This window comes from Citrus clementina, unplaced genomic scaffold (genome assembly GCF_000493195.1).
Source record: "Citrus clementina cultivar Clemenules unplaced genomic scaffold, Citrus_clementina_v1.0 scaffold_4, whole genome shotgun sequence".
Classification (NCBI taxonomy): Eukaryota; Viridiplantae; Streptophyta; class Magnoliopsida; order Sapindales; family Rutaceae; genus Citrus; species Citrus x clementina.
Window position 1 is genome coordinate 9,276,341 of NW_006262274.1, and position 25,441 is coordinate 9,301,781.

Here is a 25,441-nt window from a genome sequence, read left to right on the forward strand (position 1 = left end):
GTACGAAAAGAGATTACTTTTTTACGGTCATCTTTAGTCTCTCTCTCATCTCTCACCTCTCATTTACTCAACGTGAGCTATATGCATTTAGGAAGGAAAAACCAGTTCCGTCTCTGTATCTCATCAGTTTCGTCTCTGCATCTCGCTTATCACAAGGAAGAAGTTAGACCTAGATCTACAAACATAGGCCTTGATAAATTTGATACTGATTAATTGGTAAGTTGGTGACTCTCACTACATTCAAATAAAATTTTTATTGTATTCTATATATTTAAATGGTTAGAATATTTAATTTAAATTGTAAAAATTTGTAGATTTTTGCTTTTTATATATTTAAATTGTTATGATTTTTTTTTAATTTAAATGGCTGGAAATAATGGAATAGATTATAATAATTTCTTAATGTGTTTTATATATGTTAGTATTTTTTAAATTTAAATGGTTGGAAATAATGAAATAAATTATAACAATTTCTGAATGTGTTTTATATATGTTAGGATTTTTCTTAATTTAAATGGCTGGAAATAATGGAATAAATTATAACAATTTCTAAATGTGTTTTATATATGTTAGGATTTTTTTAATTTAAATTGTTGGAGATAATGGAATAAATTATAACAATTTCCGGATGTGTTTTATATATTTAAGTTGTTAGGATTTTATAATTTAAATTGTTGGAGATAATGGAATAAATTATAAAAATTTGTGGATGTGTTTTATTTATTTAAATTGTTAGGAATTTTCGTTACTGGAAAAAATGTTATATAAGTTTCTTAATACAAATGTTAATTATTTTGTAGAAATGGAGTATTTGGAAAATGAGCATGCATTTGAAGAGTTGCAAGAAACAAGAGTTAACGATGTAAATGAAATTGTGGAACCGAACAAATGTGAGCCAGCTCTTGGAATGTTTTTTGATAATCATGAATAAATGTTTGCATTTTACAAAGCTTATGGTAAACAAGAGGGGTTTCCTATGAAGGTTCGAAGTACTAAGAAGGGGACCGATGGAATTGTAAAATATGCGACATTTGCATGTGGGTGTAGCGGCAAGTCAGAAAGTAAATCTGCTAATGCATTAAAGCCGAAACCGAACGTGAAAAATGGTTGTGATGCAAAAATTGGAGGTTGTTTAAATGAAGATGGAAAATGGGTTCTTCGAACTTTAAATCTTCAGCACAACCATGGATTGAGTCCAGACAAAGCTAGGTATTTCCCATGCAATTGCAGAATTAGTACAAGCGCTAAAAAGCGAATTGAAATGAATGATTGTGTAGGAATTAGAATAGCCCAAAATTTCAATTCTATTGTTGTTGGAGCTAGTGGATATGAAAATGTGCCATTCTTAGAAAAAGATTGTAGAAATTTTGTTGACAAAACAAGGCGAGTACAACTTGAGGAAGAAGATGCTATGACACTTTTAAAGTACTTCCAGAAAAAGTAAGCAGAATATAATGGATTTTTTTTTACCATTGATTTGGATGAAGAGGATCGATTAAAGAATGTGTTTTGAGCAGATTCGCGGAGTAGGGCAGCTTACAAATATTTTGGAGATGTCATCACATTTGACACTACATATCTGACCAACAAGTATGACATGCCATTTGCACCCTTTGTTGGAGTTAATCACCATGGACAGTCTATTTTGTTGGGATGCGGATTGATTTCACGCGAGGATACGAAGATATTTACGTGGTTATTTGAGGCGTGGCTATCATGCATGTTTGATTCTCCTCCCCTTGGTATTATTATAGATCAAGACAGGGCAATGCAAAAGGCAATTGAAAATGTTTTTCCTACTACTAGGCACCGATGGTGTTTATGGCACATAATGAAGAAGGTGCCTGAGAAGTTAGGGGCTTCAAAGAACGTGAAGGTATTATATCTTCCCTACTCTTTGCTGTATATGATTCACTGAGTTCTGATGCGTTTGAGGAAGCTTGGCATTGCATGATTACAGAATATGATTTGTGGGATAATGATTGGTTAAATGGTTTATACGAGGAGAGGCATTGTTGGGTCCCATGCTATTTAAAAGGCTATTTTTGGGCAGGAATGTCAACAACTCAGCGAAGTGAAAGTATGAATGCATTTTTCGATGGATTTGTTAACTCAAAAACAAATCTGAAACAGTTTGTAAAGCAATATGAAAATGCATTGAGGAGGAAAGCTGAATTAGAATGGCAAGCAGATGCCAAGTGTTTTAGTAAAAGGACACCATGTGTATCAAGATATGAGATGGAGAGGCAAGTTGAAGAAGTGTACACCATTTCCAAGTTTAAAGAATTTCAAGAAGAATTGACTGCTCTGATGTATTGTGATATCTCGGATTCTGTGGGATCAATATATCAAATAATTGAATCATTTGGGCAAGGTCGGAGAGGCTTCTTTGAGGTTGTTTTTGAAGAAGCTGAGTGTGAAGTTACTTGTATATGTTCAAAATTCCAGTTTAGGGGGATTCTTTGCAAACATGCCCTTGCAGTGCTGATATGTAACTCAGTTGAATTACTTCCAGAAAGATACATTTTATCAAGGTGGAGAAAAGATGTGAGGAGATGTTATAGTAAGCTGAAAGTTTGTTATGGTGTGCAGAATTTGACCATCCAACAAGAAAGATATGAAAAAATGTGTAACGCTTTCAGTGAGGTTGCAGACGTAGCCTCTGATGATGAAAATAGCTATAAAACGGTGTTGGATTGGATTGAGAAAGCAATGAAGGATCTGCCCAAGCAAATTCGTTGTGAAAGTGTGGGAAAAACTAGTACTGGTGGAGCAAGTTGTAGCAGCAATAAACAAATTAACAGTGAGAGTGTGGAAAGAACTGTTATTGGCGAAGTAAGTTGTGGCAGCAACAATGTTCAGCTTGCACTAAATGATCCAGTAGTGACACGTCGTAAAGGCCGTCCACCTTGCCTGAGGAAAGAATCTTCGATTCGAAAGAAATCCGTTCAAAAGAACAAGTTCGCACAAAAAAATAAGGTATGATTAAAAACAAATATCTATTTTCTAATTAATTTGGTCTTAGTTTAATTGTCTTTAATAATCTTGTAGGATTTACAACAAACTGCCCCATCATCTTATCATGTGCCTAATGAAATCTCCACACAAGGGAGCAACATAGCCACGGTAAATTTTGTGAAATTTTCTTTTGTTTTGAGGATATGTAATTAAGTATAAGATTGCGCATATGTAGACGCTACAAGAAGGAAGTACTATGTACGGAAATCTCAACCAATGCGGCACTATGGGCTATTATAATGTAAGAATTAAATTATTTAAATTTTTGTTTTAAGATTTTTATATGAATTTTACATATATTTTATTATTTGATTAGGTACCTATGTACCAATCCCAATTCGGTGTAAGCAACATTTATCAACCATTTCCTTATAATTGGCATACAGTAAGTTGTTGTTTATAAATCGTTAATGAATACATATATTTTAATATTTTTGTAATGTAATATGATGTTTATTTTTATGTATTATAGCAACCAGTCCCACCGTATACTTCGCAGTTGCATTATTCTTCTCCTTCGATGACTTATCAAGGATCTCAAAGTGAGAATTTCCAACAGTTACAGCAGCGTAATGAAGATAATAATGATGATACTTGATTTGTATTTTGGCTCTAAATTGTAGTGATGAAATAATGTTGTGTTAAATTGAACTTTAAATTTTTAAAATTATGTTAGATTTGACATTAAATCTTTGAAATTGTAGTGATGAAATAATGTTGTGTTAAATTGAACTTTTAATTTTTGAAATTATGTTAGAATTATTTAAGGTAATAATTTTTCCTCTTAATAATACTATAGTTGCATGTGATTGTGATGGTGAAATTTTACCTACTGATAATTGATCGTCACTTGCATGCATTTACCAGATTAAAAGAGGGAGTGTGGAGGTATGTATATGCTCTTACCACTGTCTATTTTAATATATACCTTACTTAATAATTTTGAATTGATTGTTAGTACATGGTGCATGCATATATGCCAATTGGCAAAGTTCAACCGTATATATGTTTGCATGGCAATATATAAGCTCTTTAAAGGTTAGGTTAATTAGGTAATAATCTTTTCAATTCATACAGTTTCTTATCTTTCTTCATCTTTTGTTCTATTTAATTTTGTTATAGTTGTGGCCTCGTTGTTTTATTAGATAATTTAAAGAGATTAAAAGATTTGCTAGCCTAGATAGGTTTCATCCGCGCGCTTTCCTTTAAGCCGGGGTAATTAATTTGATTAAGTCAAAAAGTCAAAAAGTCACACTATATATTTTGCATGAAGCATCAATTCAAGCAAATGAGGAAAAACTTAGGAAATTTGAAACTGTGGGAACAATTCATACACAACAATCATTTAATTAAAAATATTTAAATTTATACATTACACGGGATACAATTTCATTTATGCAAAATACATATAGCAACGATTATCCCTAAAATACAACATACAATGGATAATATAGGTAGAATAATACAATCATTTCTTGTGTTATCAGTTTGCACAGTTTTGTCACATGTAGGCACTTCAGTTTGCACCCCCTTTTCGAGTGTTTCCATAAGAAATTTTGTAGTTTCTAACATATTGGATGTCTCTGGCAATTTTTCATGCCTTTTTATGTAATTATTGTAGGCTATTTCGGCATCCAACAAAAATGTATAAGATTTATAAGAATTCCCTCTGAATCCATTTACTTGCATTTGACATTCAGGCCAAGAATTGTATATTCCCGGCTTTCGTCCTTTGAAAACAACATAACAGCTTTGAGTAGGCATTTGAATTCTACATTGGAAAAATTTAGATCAATATTCTAGACTTTTATGCTAAGAATTTCAACTGCTAACAATAAGAGAAAATTTCAAAACCAGGAGGGAAAAAAAGAGTAACATTTTAACCTTCTGAAAAAGAATGGGAGCCTCACAGCAAAGCACGAAGGCCAGCATCAACCAAGAAACTAATTTCTGCAACTGTAAGTGAGACAGATCACAGCAACTTGCACCAAAAGAAAACAAGAAAATGAATATCCAGCAAACATATCCAGCAAACAAATTCAGACCAAAAGAAAACGAGAAAATGAATATCCAACAAACAAATTCAGACAAAAAAAAAACGAGAAAATGAATATCCAGCAAACATATCCAGCAAACAAATTCAGACAAAAAAAATGAGAAAATGAATATCCAGCAAACAAATTCAGACAAAAAAAAATGAGAAAATGAATATCCAGCAAACATATCCAGCAAACAAATCCTCTTAATCCACTGGCAACTACAACATCTTGGTTGTCAAACTAAACCATCAATATCCAGCAAACAAATTCCGATCTGAGTTAAAAACAAAAAAATGAAATAACTTAAAAGCAAATCTGGTTACCCTTTTGAAAACCCAAGTGCATAGATCCAAAGTCGGAACTCAACGATCAATAATAACCAAATAAATGAATTTTCACATAGTCGAGACTCAAAAACAGAGCAGTGAGCAGTAATAAATGCCCTGTTAGTATCTATGAAGACGAGTGAGAATGAAAACCAGAGGCTGAGGCTATGACGTTCAGTGTCTCTGAAGAAGAAGAAAAATCATTGAAGCAACGAATTAAATGAACACGAGGCCGTACCATGTGAGCTACGGTACACATTCACACACGCAAACAAAATCAAATCCAACACCACCAACAACAACTCACCCATGTTTCCAATTTTTTTAATACAATATTTTCAATTATTTATCTTTTTCTTATCATCTTTGTTCGATCGTGCAAGAAAAAAAGTTATAATTATAAAATAAAAAAAAAAACTTACGGAAGAAATGCTAACACTGTCAATCTCAAAATTTCATCATCCATGACATAAAAAAATAAAAAAAATTAAAAAGAAATGCTTACGGATGCAGCTAGCAACAACTACACGTCTCCAAAACAGCGACGTCGTAGTAGATTTGGGCTGGGCGATCGTGTCCGTTCTAGATCTAGGGCTGCGCGAGAAAAAAAAGGGCTGGTAACGAACGAAGCCTGCTCAATGGAGGGGAGTGTGTGTAAAAGGGGGAGTAAAACGAAGCAAACTCATGTCTGGTAATGAAGCAAACTCAATGGAGGGGGAGTAAAATGAGTGGTTAGGGATTATGGAGTCTGTGTAAAAGGGAGGGGGAGTAAAACGAAGCAAACTCATTTTTTTTTATTTCTTATGGGGTCCATGCAATATTAAAAGAAGCAAAAATCAACGCTTGAAACGAGTGAAACGGCAATTCAAACTAGCGTTTATGTCGTCCCTTTGTCTTCATTGAGTTTATTTATCATTTTCCTAATAATAATAAGAGTAATACTATTTAGTTATTTATCATTATTAAAAGTAACAATATTAAGAATAAGCTTTTAACTAAAAAAAAAAGTATGAACCTTGAAAAAAACCCAACCTCGCCAATAAAGAACGACCACTCGACAAAGAACGCCAAGCTTAGGACTTAGGGTGAGGATGGTGATAATCCTAAGCAACTTTCCTTCAGAGATAAATTAATGGAGTTGCAAAAACCTATTGAAAATGAATTGGTTGGGGGTGAGGATGACCCGATTTTTTACCCGAAAGACGTCGTCATTGATAGTGTTGATAATCTTCCCTCCATTTCCTTCTCACAAAAAGTCCATGTTAATTAATTAAGCCTTGGAAAAATACTACAGTTGTCAAATTATTGGTGAAAGTTTAGCTAAGCAACCCAAGAGAGGGTGAATTGGGTTTAAAAAACTTCTTCAAAAAACAATACCATAATTCAATACCAACAGTTACCAGAATCAATAATAATAATTTTAACAAGTAAATTTAAAGCGTTAAAGGTAGAGAAAATAAACATGATAATTTTATGTGGTTTGGCAACCCACCTACAACCACGCGTCCAAGCAAACCAAGCTTGAGCATTTTAGTAACCAAGCCTACAATCCAAGACTTGAAGATATTTACAATTGACTTCCAAAGTGTCAATAAACCTTAAAAATTTGACATGATCTCACATCTCTTTTTCCAAGTGTTTTTCACATTTACAATCACTATGACTGTGGACAATTGCTCTACCAATGACCGCATGATGGGATATCTTTTGATTAAGCTTAATAGAGATGATCCCATCTTGCGTGGACAATTAATTCACATTCATTGTTGTGCCCATATATTAAATTTGATTATCAAAGAAGGGATGACTGTGATTAGAGATGGAATTGCAAAAATTCGTGAGAGTGTTTGTTTTTTGGACTGGATCATGTAAAAGAATGAGAAGTTTGAAGAATTTGCTAGTTGTTCAAATGTTAAATATGATAAAAAAAAATGAGTACTTGATTGTCCTACTAGGTGGAATTCCTCATATCTTATGATTTCATATACTTTGCAATATAAAAATGTTTTTGTTCGATTAAAGCATATTGATGGACAATATAAGTGTTGTCCTACTAAGGAAGATTGACAGTTTGCCATCATATTGGAAGAGAATTTGAAAAGTTTTTATAATGTCACTAAGTTATTTTCAGGAACTCAGTATCCGACATCGAATGTATTCTTGCAACATGTGTGTGAGATTAAATTATCTTTACAATATTGGCTTTTATCACCTTGTAATAGGATTCAACAGATGGCTCATTTGATGTTATTGAAATTTGATAAATATTGGCAAGATATGAGTGGAATTTTGGGTGTGGCCTGTATCTTTGATCCAAGGTATAAAAAGAAGTTCATTGATTATTACTTTTCTATGGTTTATGGTGATGAAAAAGAATTGTATGTTGGGAAAGTGGTCACCTTTTGCCGGAATTAGTGGAAGAGTATCAATTGAAGTTTCCACCAACTGTTTATTGCTTTGATTATACTGGTAGTAGTTCTTCTACTAGATCTACAGAGGATTCTTATAAGAAAGCAACCAAATGGATGATAGGTTTTGATGATTATGTAAACAATGGAGATTGTGCTGTTGTTGTAGATGAATTAGATTCTTATTTGGATGAAAAAGTTATACCATGGATGGAAGATTTTAATATTTTGAGTTGGTGGAAGACAAATGCTCATAGGTGTCCTATATTGGCTCGAATTGCTAGAGATATTTCGGCAATTCCAATTACAACTAGTGCTTTCAAATAAGCTTTTAAACCAGTGGTAGAGTTGTAAGCCCACACTGTAACAAACTTCATCCAAGCACATCGGAGACCTTAATGTAATGTCAAAGTTGGCTACGAGTTTACAATGGCAGTATGAGTTTATTTTACATTGTAATTATATTATACAATTATTAATATTTCACTTACAAGTTATGTTGCTTATATCATTTTTATTGTTTTAGGTTTGAAATATGAGGTTATCTCTCAATTTGCTACATTCCTCGAGGAAGAATAGGAGGAGCGTGAGGTAAACAATTTTATTAAAAATATTAATTATCCACATTTATTTCATTTATTTTATTGTTGATATAAAAGTAATTTCTTTTTTTTCTTTTTATTGTAGGATTATGAAAATTGACAAAGATAATTATTTGATAATTTGTATTTCGCATGTGACTTTTGTAATGGATCAATGTTAATGTAAGATATATTTCGAACTTTACTTTTATTTGAATTTTTTATTTTAATATGATTAACTTAAAATAAAAAAAAATGTATTAGTTATTCGGTGATTGGGGATCCCTTATTATTATTCGGGAAGGGGATAGAGATTCTCTCAAGCAATTCTGACGGAGACAAAGACATACGCAAAATATCAGAGATGGGTACGGGGAGATTGGTCCCCTCCCCTTGCCTCCCCATTGCCATCCCTATTGTCTGGTGTGTAGCAAGCGTGACAATAAAGGACAATTTTCCTTTATGTGCTGCTTTTGGTTTTTTACAGACATTGTAGTCAGTTGTCTCCCTTTTTCTGACAGAATATTCTTGATTTGATGAAATCAAATCAAATATTCTATTGGGACATCACGTGTGATGGTCATTTTTGGATATTTTCTTCAATTCCTTGACTCTGCCGTGGCGTATCCCGCGTATCAGTTTATTTGGAGAATATACTTGGTATAGGTCGGGTACCCTATAAGGATAACTTTCAATCACCAAAACCTTCTCGTCGATGCGTGGCATTTCATTTTCAATATTCTATTTATTCCCCAAACATAGTATACAAATTGTTCCATGGTGAAAGTTGCAAAATATATGTCCTATGCTTGTTTGGTAGTTGGTGTATGCTAAAAGAGTGTTATAATATACTATTACTATGGTTTTCAAATAATGTAGGAGCTTGTTCATTAAGATGAAGATGAGGAACAAATTCAAAGCGATGAGCAGAATACTTTATGGAGTATTAAGAAGTAAGAATGTACAATCCATCTTCTTTTAAGTGTAAAAACAAAGGCAGATGAAGAATCATTTTGTATATATGAAGTTGAACAACGAATGAACTGAACAATGAATGAACTAACATTTATCTTTATTACATGTATTGTTCAAAGTATTGGATTATTATTCTAATATAATGCACTTAATTATATTTTTTTAGTAATTGTTTTAATTTTATTACACTTCAGTTATATAATTCGAGTAAAAATTGGTCAACACAATTAAAAAAAAGTTGCATGCTTTCAAGGGACTATTCAGTATTTTCGAAGCTTTAAAATATGGTTCAAATCTAATTTTTCCAAAGGTTACACATTTTTACCGACGGATATATTCTGTTGGAAATATACTGTTAATAAGAAAATATGTCCTTACGAAATGTTTTTATTCATCGTTTGATTGCATTTTTTGATGGAGTTGTTTTATTTTTACCGAGAGAAGTGCTCCTAGGTAATAATTCATTTTTTCGAGAGACCATTGGAATTATAGAATTAACGATAAGCGTACAGACTTCAATGGTAATTTTCCATCGTTAATAAGTATTGCCGAGGGATTTGTGAAATTACCGAGGGAAGTTTTCCCTTGGTAATTCATGTTTTTGTTGTAGTGACAGCTGGCGATCTGCACGTGGCAAACAAACAAAAGGTCTATTGAATTTGATCTCCTTTGACTCTTGGATCACCCATATCGTGTGGTATAAACGTAATAGACAACTTATTATTTAGTGAGCTTTGATCTCTGCTTGATAGCAAACAAACGCAACTAAACAACAACCGGCAAATTGCACCCACAGCAAAAAATGCTAAAGAGAGAGAAGAAAGAGAGAGAAAGTGGGCTGGGTAGAGAGATAGTAAAATTCTCTCATTTTTTTCTCGTCTTTCTCTCGTTTTTCTCCCTCTTTAGCATTGCTTAACAAATAAAAGGTCTATTGAACTCCTTTGACTCCAATATATATCACCCATCACCGAATCACTTCTTCAAAACCAAAGTGTATACGTATATCGTTCTCTCCTGTTGTGCATATTAAATTTATTAATAGGGAATTTACCAAAGCAACCTTACCCAATTTATTTAAATTTGTACAATAAAATAATAAGATAACTACACAAGTCCATTGATAAGAGATAACTACCAAACCACAATGCTTAAACATAATTACTTCGAACAGAATAAGATTAATAAGCTTAACTGTAATAAACATGAATTAAATTTGCACACACTAATGTATACATATTAGATTATGTAGACAATCATCCACAAATATGGATCAATTCATCCGCTACCCATTCTATCTCTTCCTCCCCTTTCTCTTTTATTTTCTCTCCCATTTCTCTTGTTTTTCTCTCCCATTTCTCTCCCTCTCTCTCCATTACCACCTCTTTGATAACCCTTGCCATCTCTTCCCTCTGAATCCTCCCACACTTGTTTCTTCTTACCTCTAGTCCAATGCCAACATCTTCAACCAATCTTGCATTCAGTGGCTGATCAACATGCATGGGCATCGCGATAATTGGAACACCAAGCTTCATGCTCTCCATCACTGAACTCCATCCAGAGTGACTCACAAAACCTCCGATGCTAGGGTGCCCTAGAATCTTCATTTGCGGGGCCCAACCTTCGATAACCATTGCTCTCTCTTTAGTCCTCTCTAGAAAACTCTCTGGCAACTCTTCATCAACCTTAACTTTCACTCCCAGGGAAACCTAACAACCCAAATGAAATTTACTCCACTTAACTCTAACCCTAGGGCTATATCTTCCATTTCTTCTTTGGATAGAAAGTACTCACTACCAAAAGAAACAAACACCGTTGATGATCTCTCCTTCTTGTCAAGCCACTGAATGATTTCCGTTACTCCCTTTTCATGATCACTTTGCTCAATAGGGTCTTGAACTAGAGGGCCAACAGGAACCACCTTCTTCTTTATCAAATCAGATAGATAATCAATGTATTTCCCTTCGAGTTCACGGAAACTCTTGATCAAGACGATGTTGCAGGAGCGTTCGAAGCATTGAAGAAGCCTTTTTGTAGATGGTGACTCAACCATGTTGGAAAAATAGGATTTCATATAATAATAATGCATAAAAATTGATGAAAAAGAAAACTCTTCATCATCATTGTAAGCATCACCTGATGAGTTTTTCTTAATGGCGTGAACCATGAAAGCGCTCGTCGCTGCAGAGCTAACAAGAAAATAAACAGCCGGAATATTAAGTGACGAAGCTAGCGCCGGCGCCCAGGGCTGAATCAAATCATAAATCAAAATATCGGGGCTTAGATTTTTCAGTATGTTGAAGAAACTAGAGCTAGCCATGTCAAAGGCCTTTTTGAGAGTGGGCATGAGATGAGGCGGCAAACCTTTAGTCGTGTGATACTGAGGAGGAAGCTCCGGCGATGAGGGGAGATGAAGCTCAATAAGTTGTATTGAGAGTGAAAATTTATCCGATTGTTTAATGGAATTGAGAATGGATGGCGTTGAACAAAAACATATGTGGAAATTTGATCTCTTGGCAAGCTTCTTGGCTAGCTCTAGAAATGGAAATGCGTGACCATGAGCTAACCATGGGAACATCAACACACTATAGTTTCTCTGTGTGTTACTCATGATGATGATTAGGGTATGCGTTAATTTTTGCTAGTATTGCCCCGTTTGCTTCTAACATGCTTGAACATTTAGGCAGCTGAGGATTTATGTCATGAGGCTGATGAGGTGGGAAAGACAGGTGGCGGAAGAGTGTGCAATCATTGAAATTAAGAAGATTCGCTTTCTACCTTACGTTTTTGGTTTGAAATCATGAACGTTAACTCTTTCCAGTAACATGCCCGTGCTACACAAGTTCGATTGAGACTTGTGTTATGACGAAATGGTTCCACTTAACAATTGACATGGCCCACATAGCTTGGCAATTTGTGTCCGCATGTTTTTATTATATATATATATTACATAATTCTTTACTTATAACCTAATCTAACCTAACGTTACATTATATCAAATTAAAAGATGAGTTTATTTATTTTAACATAATTCTTTCCTGCACCCACTTATTATTTTATTTTATTTTATTAATAGGGTGTTGCTATTAATACCCCTCCATTTTTTTTTAAATTCCTTTTCTGTTTATATTCTCTTTAATACTTAAAATAGCGTTTGTTTATCTTTTTTCCTCAATAAATCCCCGTAGCTAGTTTTTCCCTTCAATTTCAGCCCCCTTTCAGATCTCTCTCTTCAACCTTTGCTCATTCAAGTTTCTTCTTTTTGCAGCAAAGATATTTCGTGCCTCATGCACTTAATAATTGTTACTAACTTTTTATTTATCTTAGGTTTATTCCTTTTAGTTCATGCCATTCTATTTCAAAATAATTATGTATAAAATAAGCATAAGGGTCAATGTCTCCTAACATTCTAATAAAATTAGTCATTTATGAAAATTTTAAAAAATTATATTTCCTACAAACACAAATTGTTAAGTGAAAAAAAATTAGTTTATATCAAATTCTTACTCTTTTGCTGTTGACTTTTCTTTTGCAAAAGAAACTTTATAAGTTTTAAGAGCTTTTAGTGGAGAAAGAGTCGGAGGAAAAAAAATTTATGTGGATTTATAAGATTTTAAATTTAATACAATTTAAAATATAAAGGATAAAATTATAACTATACAATAAGAGGAGTTTTATAAGAAAAATAGACGGGTGCTAGAAGCGTCACTCCACGTCTATACATTGGTATAACTTCTAGAACCTGTTACTTAGTTGCCTACACGTCGCGTAGGACCCTGCACAACATTCACATCTATTTTATATTTTTTTTTCTTCTACCGACTTAACTTTGAACAGAAACACTGTTCATTTTGGAAATTTTATATTTATTAAAAGCCTTATGTTAAACTATAAGACTTATGATGTAACGTCCAAATTTTTCTTATTTTATTTTATTTTATTGAAATTTATAAATGACATTATTACCCTTATTAATAAGGATTATTCATAGGGTAATTTTAGAAAAGATTTACTTTTCCGAATTTAATAGGGTTTCTTAAGATTCTCTATAAATTCATATTTTTCTCACTTCCATAACTCTAAGACCACAACGTTTTTCTTCTATTTTTCTCTGCTGCTCATTACTCTCTACTTAATTATACCCTAGGATTCAAACATTTGTTTGGGAGAGAATTATAACGGTTGGTAAGTTTACTCCCCCTATTCTCCACAAGTTTTCCTATCACTCTATTTAGGGTTTTAATTGGCATGATTTTATATTGTTACAGATCATAACGCATGGTTTAGGACGTGTTTAAGTTCTGTTAAGGCTTTGATTTATCGTTGAGTCTTATTAAATAATCTTTGATGCATTAAGCACACTGGATTATTCTGGACAATATGAGTATCTCGAAATTAAACATATATTTTCTGAATGATTATTCTTAAGAACCTTATCTTTCTGAAAACTAAACATGTAGGGCTTATTGAATAAATTTTGTTTCATGAGATTTGAATTGTTTTCGATTTTATATGTATTTTCGAAACAGATACTGCTGCACTGTAAAATTGCGAATTCAGCAGAATGACAAACTTCACAAAATTGTTTGTAGTAATAAAAAAATTCTAAAAATTACGAAATTTTAAAAGAGATTGATATATGTGTCTAGTATTCATATTTTTAATTTCGTAATTTTTTGAATAATATTTGATTTTATAAAAATCTTGGAAGCCGTTCTGTTCAGTTAAGGCACTGTGAAACAGTTTCGAATTTGTCAAGAAACCAATAATTTTAAAAATGATTTTTTAATCGGATCTTCTTGAAAATTTTACATGCGGTACTCATGGATGTTGAGAATAGTTTTGTAGAATATTATATGATTATGATATTTAGATTAAGAGTTAAAATTTTAAGAAGTAGACTAGTACGGGTATGAATTAGAAAATCAGATTCTTGGAATAAGTTCTTAATAGTGATATCTTGTATTTGTTTAAAGTGTTGGAAGTGTTTGAGCCTCTTAGAGGCTTAGAGGTGTGTTAGATCAATTTTTTTTATCGAGGTAATTAACTTCATTCTTAATGTACTGGATATATATAATTATTTTGATATTATTGTAAGTGTTTTTATACTACTTAAAAAAATTAACTGATTTTCATAACAAAATTAGTTTATGTAAATGTTTTCAAATCTAAATTTTTTAACAAAATATTATAAATCTTTTTAATATGTAAGCTATTTTGTTACATGATTACCTTTTATGATTTTGTTTATAAAATTTTTGTTATGGACATTTATAAATCTGATACGAATGTTTTGTGCCTATTTACGATTTAAATTATTTATAATTGTATGGGGAGCACCTCTTGAGGGACAGAGTGCCGCAAAGTACCACATATAGTGCAAAGTGACACGTACAAGTCATGACATATGAAAAGCTAATTTGAATGTTTTGGCTTATTGTCCATAATTATTTTGACTTTGATTCTAATCGTATAGTACGTGTGTGTGTGTCTATATATATATATATATATATATATATATATATATATATATATATATATTTATTTATTTATTTATTTTGGACCAGTACTGAATTTCTATTCTGAGTGTGGACACGATATTCTAATTTTGATTTTGTTTCTAGTCGGGTCATCGAGACTAGGTGACACCATGTGACATGAGCTAATCTTTTGTTTTCTGTGTATGTGCTATGTGATTTGCTTTCATAATTGACTATGCTTTTGATATTCTGAATTACTATGAATTTATGAAATCTTATTAAAATATGTCGTTTTATGAAATTTATGAATTATAATATATGTTTTAATAAAAAAGAAGGCTTGCAATATTTTTGGTATTGATAATCCTAGTGTGTCAAAAATGGTTTTACTTACCGAGTTGACGACTCACCCCCCATCATAACTCTTGTTAAGAGATGTGCTTATCATTGGAGTTAGAGATTTGTTTTTGTTTTTGTTTTATTCTGCTAGTTGAATAAGAGAAGGAATGAACTCATGTTTTTTTTTTCAGTTATTTATTTTATGAACTTGTAGTTGGGGAGTTATGAGACTTTTGTTAATTTTATGTCTTCATGAGAGATTATTTAGTATTAGAAATATGGATTTGTGAATTTATTTGAATAAAAATTTGAGGTATTTTAATTTGAAATTTATGAGTAAGGATTATGATTTGTAAGTAACATCTTTCTTCGCGTGCACCGCACGTGTTAAATTTGGAGTGTTACATATGAGGTAAATTTCATCCAGCTATTTCACTTTTATTTTATTCTTTTAAAAAGTAAAATTTTAGTTGCTATAACATTATGTGTGCTCCTAAGAATTCGGTGTAGTTTAATTTTTTAATAGATTTATTTGATTGACCATCGAATATTAAAGAAGGTAAAAAATCTGAAAAAATAATAATATTTTAGTTATTTTTTAAAAATATAAGATTAATTCAAACTCTGTTACTCTAGCGAGTAAAGAGCATTTACTTCTGTAATATCTTTTTTTTTTCCTTAGTTTTTTTCTATTTTTGCTCATCGATTTATATTTAGGGTAGTCAACTTAATTTAATCGAAAAAGCGATATAGATTACTAATAAGTAATTTAAAAAAAAAATAATGAAGTTTAGTTACGTACTTGGACAATTTTCTTTCTTAACTTGCAATTGCAAATCCATGATATTTTACATGTCCACAGAAAAAATGTACAACAAATAACAAAAGCTTGATTATGAAGATTTCACAATATCATGTACAACTTCGTAAATAATAATAATAATAATATACGTACATCATCCTTAAGCAACAACTAAAGGCTTGAAGTATTTCACTTTCACTCGAGGATAAAATAAAAAAATAAAGCATAAGAATGAAAATTAAGTTTATTTGGAACTAATAGACTTGGTATCGCCCTGTCCACCTTGGTCCCCGCTGCCGGCGGCGGCACCCTGGCCCTGGCCAATACCGCCGTCCACAACCACCGTGCGGACCTTGAAACGTTGAAGCCTCCCCGGAGGCTCGCCACCGCCTATGCCTCGTGTACGGTGTGAACCAAGGCTCAAGCTTCTTTGCATAGTCTTCACTCGGCTTTGTTGCATTTTCACTTGGGATAACATCGCACCAATTTTCCTGAAAGCCTCAGCAAACTCTTCGTGAATTCCAGGGAAAACCTTCTTGAATAACTCGGCTTCTCGAGCATAGAACTCCCTGAAATATTTTAACAGCATAAGCAACCTTGGATCAATATTATCATTTGATTTGCCCGCAGCAGCAGCAGCTCCTGATTGATCTTCATCATCATCATCATCATGTAAATGATGATGAAAATTACCACCGCTATGACCAATATCATAACTTTTCTTATACAAACCACTTTCAAGTATTGACATATCATCATCGTATATGCCCAAAAATTGGTAGCCCCCTCTGCTTGTCGATGCCATATATGTGATCTTTTGCTAATTGAAATGATTAGTGTATGTGGGCTTTATGAGAAAATTGATAATGAAATGCTTAGCGTTTGATGTTATATGTATATAGATGCACTCATAGGAGAAAGGATACTTGTGGAGCAATCAAAAGTGAGTTCTTATTATTGAAGGTTACAAGCAAATGACCAAGTCATTTTAATTAAGCTACGCGGTGCTGACTCGTTATGTTAAAATTATCCTGGCTGATTCCAGCAATAACATAATATACGGTGACAGTTTGACCATTGTGCTGCCAAATCATCGCTATGTATTTTGGGTTCAATAGAAAGCAATCTGTCCCTTCCAATAGAATTTCTTTAAACTTGGCTTCCGTTTCCAAGTCAAATAGACTTCAATGATACGTATGTGTAGATCAGGTCAAACATAGCCTTGGCTTTATTTTGTTACTAAATGGTGGGTCCCACAGAGCGTTAAATTTCAACCCTGTGTCCAACCCTGTGTCTTAAAAAAAATACTTGGTGTAGAAAAACACTAGAGAAAGATGAGAGAAACAATGAAAAAAAGGATAGAGAGAGAGTGAGTGGGTAGAAAGAAAGAGAGCAAAATTCTCTCGTCTTTCTCTCGTGCTTCCCTCTCTCTAGCACTACTCGTGTCTGAATGGTAAGTTCAGAATTTTTCTCTGCTGTGAAATTAAAGTGTGGAATGGACACAAGAAAAGGGAACAAAACTGATGACTGCTTAAATTGTTGATCAGGTACAAAATAATATATTTATTATATTGCTACAACAAAAAGCAAGAGACAAACATACATGAATATGAATATGGTTGCTGCTTTATACACCCAGAGACTCCATGATTCAAAGAGATCATACATTAAATGGTACAATATTAAAGCAAGTTTAAGTATGCCTAACAATTTAATAATTTAACCTCCATCACCTATCTGTACATATATGGTCTGGTATGATCATTGTGAAATGGCAAGTGATTAGCAGGAGGCATCCCAGCTGACCTGCTGGGACGCAATGTAGACAACCCTTCATGAGCGGGTATCTGTGGCATCAGGTCAGGATATGAGGAAAAGTAGGGGTTTGCAGACTGACTGGAAGAGGAGAGACCGGCATCCAGCATAGGAGATATCTCAACTGACATCTCAACTGACCTACCCGGAAGGAATGTAGATAATCTTTCATTCCTTGGTACCTGTGGCACCTGGTCGGGATACGAGGAAAAATTGGGGTACATGTACTGCCTGAATGAGGGCAGGCCAGCATCTAAGTTACTATCAAAGGATGGTCTCATCATAGATACTCTCGATCGTGTATCACTGTATTGCCTGGTGAGAAGTCGATTTTCTGCTGAATAGCTTGACCTTGTATCAGTGGAAGGCCCAGTGAGAAATAGATCCCTAGTTGGCCGAAAATTATCTGCAGCAAATGTGGACCTAGTATCCATTAAAGAATTGCTGACAGTTTGATCATCAGAAACTAACCCAATACCACTTGTGGGATTATAATTTGCCAAACTTGGTCGAGAATCTGAAACTAGGAAGTTAGCTTTAGACGTCTCAACAGCATAATCAGTTGGTACCCTGAAAAGTCCAGAACATCCAACTGGAATCTCCACCCTGTCCCAGACTGTACTAGCAGAAAGAGAAGGTTCAATCACTTTTCCAACTGATCTACTTTCTGTCGATGGCAAACTACTCATTTTTTGTCGTAGCGATAACCTTGCCTGTTTAAGAGCCTCCAACACTTCATTGAACCCACTGGATGTTTGATGCGGCACCAATGCATACTGTTCACTTTGACTCCCAGAAACTTCTCTTCTGGAACTGCTGCCTGTATTTGATGAAACAGTCTGGGATGACTGGTTTTCAGGGGAGCCATGTGGATGTAGACGATGATGGGAACTATGTGAAGGTACATAATGGTTGTTGCCCAGGCTCTCCTGATTCTGCTTTTCGTTTGACATAGTAAATGCAAAATCTTGAGCTAGGGGCTCAGATGCAGGGGTGCTGCTGCACTTCTGATCCCCTGATTGTGGAGGCAGAAACCCATTGGACTTAGTATTAGACAATTGATTGGAAAGATGAACTTCTGTTTTAGCCTCTTGGACTTGAGAATTAACTGTCCCAGCAACACGTTGAACCTGTACCTTGCTCTCCTCTCTTTCCTCAGTTACATCCGATTGGTTCCCCGGATCACAAGAATCCTGAACAATTTATGAGCAAGAGACCATAATGTTAACATGCAGAGAAAATGATTTTAGGAGAAGGGAAAAAGAACTGAAGAAACTATTTAAGGCACAAACATTACATGGCAAAACATGAATCACATGATAATAGTGGACAAAAGCACACTCAGCCTCTGTCTAAATGCATTTACACTTCCGCAAGTATGCAGGTTAAACAAATCTCCTAAAATCACCAGCTACAGCACTATCTGCAATATATTTCTAAGCAAGATTCACTCAGAATTTTCATTATTCATAGAACCCGATGGCATGCAAGCGCCCCCCCACATTTAGCAACATAAAACAGTTAATATCACCAATATTTGTTCTTTATAACAGATAGAGAAGTCGTAATAACTAGTATTCTGCAAGCAACAAAATAGTATCCTACAAGATAACTCTGATCATGCTTTCCAAAGTTGCAGATCAGAAAATAAGTCAGAAATAGTGTTTTCCTCACTTAGGATTCATTTCTAAACGATATTCCCATGCCAGTCTTTCTTGTATTTTTTTCTAAATTACTGACATTTAGTTAAAATATCTGCTACAAAACCTGGCCTTGATTTAATGCTATACTAGCACGGCCCATATGTATAAGCCCATTTTGAGCCATAACTGGGCTCATGTGAGCAATCAATGGGTCTACCCATTTAGCTAACCATCAGGAGGCCCCTTTCTTTCTATACAGGCTGAAACCATCAAACCATTAGATCTGGGCCTATCTTCAGTAAAATCTAGTCTTATTTATGGAAGCAGCTCCTCTAGGAGCTGGAACCCCAAACATCATGGGAGCAAACCATGGGTCTAGCCATTCAGCTAACCATCATGGGCTTCCTCTCTTTAATATAGATTTTAACCATGGAATCATTAGATCTTGAGTTCGAGCATATGTATATGAAAAGCAATAGGCAAAGATGCAATTTATCACACCCATTTAGGGGATAGGTGTCCATCGGGGGCTCAAGCCCAAACTTCATGGGAGCGAACTATGGGTCTAGCCACTCAGTTAAACCCTCATGGCACCCCTTTATTTTAATTTTGGCTGAAACTGGAGAAACTAGATCTAAGTTTTTGAATACAAATATAAAAGGGTGTACAAAAGGATGCAATTTGCTGGATTATGCTACATAACTGTAAACGATGGAATATCTGTCATCACACTAAAATGTCCATTTGAGCATTTGATTTCAGCAGTAACAAAAATCTTTCCTTTCACATGTGGCATACCAGTGGTATTAAGATAAAGCAAGCAAGTTCAAATGCCTACGAATCTTATAGGTTCTGAGTAAGCATACCGGAGTACTGCTGTTATTTTCTCTAAACCTCTCTTCCCATTCTCTTTGAGCCTTTTCCATTTCTTCGTATCTTCCAATGAGTTGTGCTTGATCTTCTAGTGCCTTCTCCATATCTTTGTCTCCTCCACACCCATTAAAGTCTATGCCACCACCGGTCACCAATTTCTCATTTTCAAAGCAACCTGAATCTGAACCCTCTCCTAAATATTGCTCTTCCTGAGCTTCAGATCCTCTCAAGACCTCAGGTTTCCTATCAACTTCTAAAGAGGTGCCACCTCCATTTTCTTGAGAATCAACCTTCACAGGTTCCGTTTTAAGCTCCTCAACTGCAGATCTACAACACAAACATCTAATAAATTATTATATGAAAACACATGGTTTAAAATGGATAGGTAGAATTTATGAGCAGATCCACGATGCAAAGACAAGAAGTTAAAATGAAGCTCAATAAAAAAATTCCCTAACCAAACTATCATCTTCCACTGAAAATGGGATATAACGCTCATAAATATTACAATCATAAAATTACAATTACTTTTCTATGGTTATCCATATCATGTGACAAAACGTAAAGCCGGCAAAGAAAATTGTGACAACATAAAGAATTCTTTGGCCTTCAAAGTTAGGAATAAGTTCCTATGCTAGTATTACAAGTTTAACTAGCAAATGGGCGTTTATCGTATGGTGCTCACTATCAAAATACTGACAAAACACCTGCACGTTTGATAATCTTAATAGAGCTTTAAAGAACAAGAGAGGAAAAAATGGCATCACATTATTGATAGAATGCAACCCCAAAAAGAATAGAAGACACTAACTTTGATTCTCGCCGTCTTATCTGACGACATGACTTGCCTACACGATTTTTTGGGGAAGAGGAACCGGTAGATGCAAAACTACTCCTTCTTCTTAAATAAGAATCCTTGTACTTCTCAAGGGACTGCTTAGTGCCCCTGCGGCCATTCCAAGAAAGGCCTCTATGAGGCACCGGAGAAAAATCATTGCCAGATCCAGAATGTTCCACAGATGCATTTCTTCTAAATTTTGAATCAACTGAGTTCTCTTCCTCTTTATTGAAATTATTACCCACTTCCGACTCACATGGTGTTTCCTGGTCAGAGCCCGAATCAAATGAATCAGAAATTTCACTTATCCCATTGTTCTCCAAAATAGCAAGAACATCAGCCGTTGCCTTCTCAGCCTTCTTTCTTTGAAGCGAGACAAGCTTTAGTTGTTCCTCCAATTCTACCACCTATTCCATTTATATAATTCACATTTATAAGTATCATGGAAGCAAACTTTGGAAGGGAGAGAAGACTGGTTCCTCAAACAGTATATGTAATGGCAAAGACATAATTGAAAAAAAAAAAAATTCACGGCATACCCTTCTCGCCAGTTCATCAGCTCTCTGCCTTGCACTTTTTGAAACAGATCTTTCAGACAGCAAGCGTGCTCGCAGAAATTCAATCGTCATTGTGTTAGAATCCTCCATGCCGGAATTTGTCCTAATTCATAAGAAACAATAAGTCAAAAAGAAAACTGCAAAGCAGATTAAGAAGAAGCTTTAAAGATTAACATTTTTAACCTATATTCACAATTAATGAATCAAATCTCCATGTCTTTCTTGGGCTAAGGAACCATAACCCAGTCACTTCCCAGAATATATTAATTCTACAGAATTTCCAAAATGAATTTACAGTTAACCCAGATCACATTTTATATTCAAAATTGCAAATTAATTTATTTTTCCACAATTCTCTTATCTACTAACAACAATAGAATCCTAGCCAAAACACTCAAAAAAGAATAAATTAACTGAAAGACAATTGATAAAACAACAATCACTATAACTAAAACAAAAACTTCATGAGCAAATAAACCCCATAACAAATCACAAAATAATCATAATAATAATTCAACAGGTGGTCCATACCTCTGATCTTGCATCTCCTGACCAGAACTAGGCATTATCACAAAGATAAACCCTAACCCCACAAAATTCCAACTACAAACTCAGCTTCAACAATAAAAATAAACAATAAAAAAAGTGATTTTAGTACTAAAAACAAGAAATTGAGGACAACCCAGATGGGTGATTGACAAGAAAACAAAGAAATGAGACCTTAGAAGGATAAAGTTGATGAAGCCAAAATGGGATTGCTTTATTTTCATTGCACTTTCAGTGTGGAAAAGAGAGAGAATTTATTTTAGGTCCGTTGGGAATGAACAAAGAAGCTTCTTTTTGGAGACCATTTGAACAAACATTTGGCCCCAGAGTGGCAGAGACATCATGCTTTCTGAAATTGTTGTCAATGTTTTTAGCAAAAAATTTCGGGTCCGCCTGTCTTGCAACAGTTGCAACATACCACCTTATGCAGCTGATTACACTACACCACCTTATATTTTATGAAAAATTAAATAGACACCAGAAGTTACAAAATGTTACATATAAGTCTTTTATTGGGATAAAATGGTATTTGAAAAGAATTTTAATTATTATTGTTATTATTATTATTAATATCAATTATTATATTATTACTATTAAATTTTACTATTTTATTTATTTTAATTATTATTATTCTTTATGATTATTACTGTCATTATTTATTATTAAAATTCAATACTTTTATTATTTTAATTGTTATTATACCGTAATTAATTCATTATTATTAATATTATCTTGTTACGATTGAAATTATTTTTGTTATTAAAATATATTAAATTTATTATTTTAATTATGATTAATTATTGTTGTTATTATTTTATTAATAATATTATTATTAAAACTTATTAATAATTTTTATTATTTTAATTATTATCATTATTAATATTATTATTTCAGTTAATTTTGTTGTTGCTGTTATTATTATTATTGTTAAATTTTATTAATTTTTTGTGCTAAATTAATATTATTGTCATCATTATTATTTTTAGTTTTATTATTATTATTATTTTTATTGTTTTAATTGTAATATATACAAATAATATTAGGGATTAACAATGGTATTTTAGTAACTTATAATAGTTTATTCCAATTCTAAAATAAAGTAAACACATAAATGAAAATGTTGTTTATTTCGATTTTGATTCCTACAGCTCAAGTAAACAACTTATTTTGATTCAAATTTCTTATTACAATTTCAGCTCATTTCGATTTTTATTTAATAAATGCACCATTAGAATGAGTTTGTAACAAAGTATTGTGTATTGTTATAATATTGTTCACATTAATTTATTGCTTACCTATGTTTGGAAGTTTTGAAAGCTGGATTGTGGTCAATTATACAATTCACAACAATGTGCTAACTTTTGCCTTAATTGAAACATTAAATATATTTAAATAATATTTTTATTTTTACTATAATAATTATTATATTAAAAATAAATTATTTTATAATATTATTTTATTATATCATATTATATTTATATATTAATAATTAATATAAAAATAATAATTAAATATAATTAACAATAAATTTTAAATAATGAGATTAGATTTAGAAATGATAGTAATAATTAGATAATTATGAAATATTTATGAATTTATGAAATAAATAAAGGGATTTATCTTTCTGAAGTTGGGAAGCAAACATAGACTTCATTTTATATTTATGGGGTTGTGACTTTTATAAATGAGTATTGAATCATGCATTGTAATTGTCTAATATCAATAATAAAAGTTCTCTTAAAATTTTCTACTTCTTCCTTATTCATATCATTTAACAACTAAACCAATAAATAAAATAATAATAATTATATTTTTTTTCTGATACTTCAAAAACAAGAGGGATTCCAATGAAAATAACTTAAGTAAATACATCCTTGCCGTTGCATTTGTTTTTGCCATTCTTATCTTGGATTCAATGGTTAGATTACAAAAAGACAAAAGTAGTGGTATGTTGCAACTGTTGCAACATAGGTGCCCCCAAAAATTTCTTATTTATTGATTTTATTCGATTTTCTTTTAGTTAATGTTGTTCGCTTTCCTCTAAGTTTGGGAATGGACCCTGAACCTAATAGAATTCCCGAAGTGTTGTTGGGCTTGAGCCTTTGCGGCCTGATTGGTTTAGCCCAACATGGTCCAAATAAGTACTAAAATTAACTCAAATTAAAAGGTCAAAAATAAATAATTTTTATTTGTTGAATTTTTCAAATTTAACTCGATTATAGTTATAGCTGCATTTTTTATTGCATTTAATGAAAAAAAATTGCTTTTTTTTGGCATTTTTAAAGTAATTTTACTTTTTGATGTTAGTAAATATTATATTAGTATTTGCTTTACCAAGAGCTTGTTGTGAACTTATGGTTAGATCAAGGTTTAACTTCAATAGTAAGAAGTAAAATTTTCTTAAAATTTAGGTATTTGTCTTTGAATTTTTTTTATGTGTGTGCATTAAATAAAAAAAAAAACATGTTAGATCATGATTAATAGTTTTCACCATCCTTAAGATTTAGAAGAAAAAAATTAATCATAAAATAATTTAAATGGGACCATTGGCATCCCTTCACTGATTTTATAAAATCACTCATTCTAGCAATTATAATGAAGGATAAAATATAAATTCTTGTGTCTCTCTTTGAAAAAAAAAAAAAAGCAAAACAAAACAAAACTCTTTTTTACTCACACCTAATTCTACACGAGTAAAGATATAGCCACAAGCTCTTGTATAAACTTATTTTGTACAAACGGAAGTGGCGTTGATTCATTGGTTGAATTAAATATCTCTTGGGCCACATGATTTATTTATATTATTTTATATTTTCATTCAACCAATGAATTAATGCCACATTAGTTTGTACAAGAGTTTGTGGTTGTATCATCACTCATCCTACACATACACATTATAGACTCTCTCTCTCTCTCTCTCTCTTTTTGGCTCGCAAATTCTTTGCATCATCAATATTCTCATTCTAATATCAAGATAAAATGGATTACTTTCAAGATGCATGAATTAACACGTAAAAAGATATCTTTTGAAGTTCAATACTCTCCAGATTTATGCAAATGGTACTCTCCAAAATTGGCTCTTGACATTACAAAAATCGAATTTGGTAGGATGAGTTTTTAGATAAATCAGCAACAAATTAGTGAATGGTGGCAGGAGAAGAAAAAGCAAAACAAAACTACATTTATGGGTTTCTAGAGAGAGAA

At 32.8% G+C, this 25,441-nt stretch overlaps 4 protein-coding genes across 6 annotated transcripts; 1 reads left to right on the plus strand and 3 right to left on the minus strand.

Annotated features, from left to right (window-relative positions):
* The first annotated feature begins 802 nt into the window (after positions 1 to 802).
* Positions 803 to 3,616, plus strand: LOC112099062 (protein FAR1-RELATED SEQUENCE 5-like). The gene is made up of 7 exons (XM_024186163.1): positions 803 to 890; positions 951 to 1,440; positions 1,531 to 1,876; positions 2,134 to 2,979; positions 3,052 to 3,126; positions 3,335 to 3,403; positions 3,491 to 3,616. Exons 1-7 carry the CDS (start codon positions 803 to 805, stop codon positions 3,614 to 3,616), a joined length of 2,040 nt encoding a protein of 679 aa, XP_024041931.1.
* Positions 3,617 to 8,042: 4,426 nt separating this feature from the next.
* LOC18045744 (beta-D-glucosyl crocetin beta-1,6-glucosyltransferase) lies at positions 8,043 to 11,397 on the minus strand. Its single transcript, XM_024186164.1, has 3 exons — positions 11,158 to 11,397; positions 10,724 to 11,053; positions 8,043 to 8,162 (listed from the first exon to the last, which is right to left on the minus strand). Exons 1-3 carry the CDS (start codon positions 11,395 to 11,397, stop codon positions 8,043 to 8,045), a joined length of 690 nt encoding a protein of 229 aa, XP_024041932.1.
* Positions 11,398 to 16,129: 4,732 nt separating this feature from the next.
* On the minus strand, positions 16,130 to 16,890 carry LOC18045745. Its single transcript, XM_006436602.2, has one exon. It carries the CDS (start codon positions 16,768 to 16,770, stop codon positions 16,210 to 16,212), a length of 561 nt encoding a protein of 186 aa, XP_006436665.1. The 5' UTR covers positions 16,771 to 16,890; the 3' UTR covers positions 16,130 to 16,209.
* A 593-nt stretch (positions 16,891 to 17,483) lies between these two features.
* Positions 17,484 to 22,612, minus strand: LOC18044389. 3 transcript variants are annotated; one of them, XM_024185973.1, is made up of 6 exons: positions 22,412 to 22,611; positions 22,223 to 22,306; positions 21,674 to 21,794; positions 21,108 to 21,541; positions 20,290 to 20,623; positions 17,484 to 18,973 (listed from the first exon to the last, which is right to left on the minus strand). In XM_024185973.1, the coding sequence occupies exons 2-6, from the start codon at positions 22,255 to 22,257 to the stop codon at positions 17,699 to 17,701; spliced, it is 2,199 nt and encodes a 732-aa protein (XP_024041741.1). In that variant the 5' UTR covers positions 22,258 to 22,306; positions 22,412 to 22,611; the 3' UTR covers positions 17,484 to 17,698. The 3 variants fall into 3 exon arrangements, with proteins under 3 accessions (XP_024041741.1, XP_006436666.2, XP_006436667.1); XM_006436603.2 differs by lacking the exon at positions 22,223 to 22,306 and having other exon boundaries at positions 22,412 to 22,612; XM_006436604.2 differs by having other exon boundaries at positions 22,223 to 22,611.
* Positions 22,613 to 25,441: the final 2,829 nt, after the last annotated feature.

What these genes read in the sequence shown, in the direction of transcription:
- LOC112099062 (XM_024186163.1), top strand. Translation starts at nt 803, where the DNA reads ATGGAGTATTTGGAAAATGAGCATGCATTTGAAGAGTTGCAAGAAACA. An exon ending in AATTGTGGAACCGAACAAAT is followed by an intron (nt 891 to 950) that starts GTGAGCCAGCTC and finishes CATTTTACAAAG; the next exon opens with CTTATGGTAAACAAGAGGGG. An exon ending in AAGGGAGCAACATAGCCACG is followed by an intron (nt 3,127 to 3,334) that starts GTAAATTTTGTG and finishes TTATTTGATTAG; the next exon opens with GTACCTATGTACCAATCCCA.
- LOC18045744 (XM_024186164.1), bottom strand. Translation starts at nt 11,397, where the DNA reads ATGGTTGAGTCACCATCTACAAAAAGGCTTCTTCAATGCTTCGAACGC. An exon ending in AGAAGGAGAGATCATCAACG is followed by an intron (nt 11,054 to 11,157) that starts GTGTTTGTTTCT and finishes TTGGGTTGTTAG; the next exon opens with GTTTCCCTGGGAGTGAAAGT. An exon ending in CAAGGGTTATCAAAGAGGTG is followed by an intron (nt 8,163 to 10,723) that starts GTAATGGAGAGA and finishes GCTTGGATGAAG; the next exon opens with TTTGTTACAGTGTGGGCTTA.
- LOC18045745 (XM_006436602.2), bottom strand. Translation starts at nt 16,770, where the DNA reads ATGGCATCGACAAGCAGAGGGGGCTACCAATTTTTGGGCATATACGAT.
- LOC18044389 (XM_006436603.2), bottom strand. Translation starts at nt 22,461, where the DNA reads ATGAAAATAAAGCAATCCCATTTTGGCTTCATCAACTTTATCCTTCTA. An exon ending in ATCAACTTTATCCTTCTAAG is followed by an intron (nt 21,795 to 22,411) that starts GTCTCATTTCTT and finishes CTTATGAATTAG; the next exon opens with GACAAATTCCGGCATGGAGG. An exon ending in ATAAGACGGCGAGAATCAAA is followed by an intron (nt 20,624 to 21,107) that starts GTTAGTGTCTTC and finishes TTTGTGTTGTAG; the next exon opens with ATCTGCAGTTGAGGAGCTTA.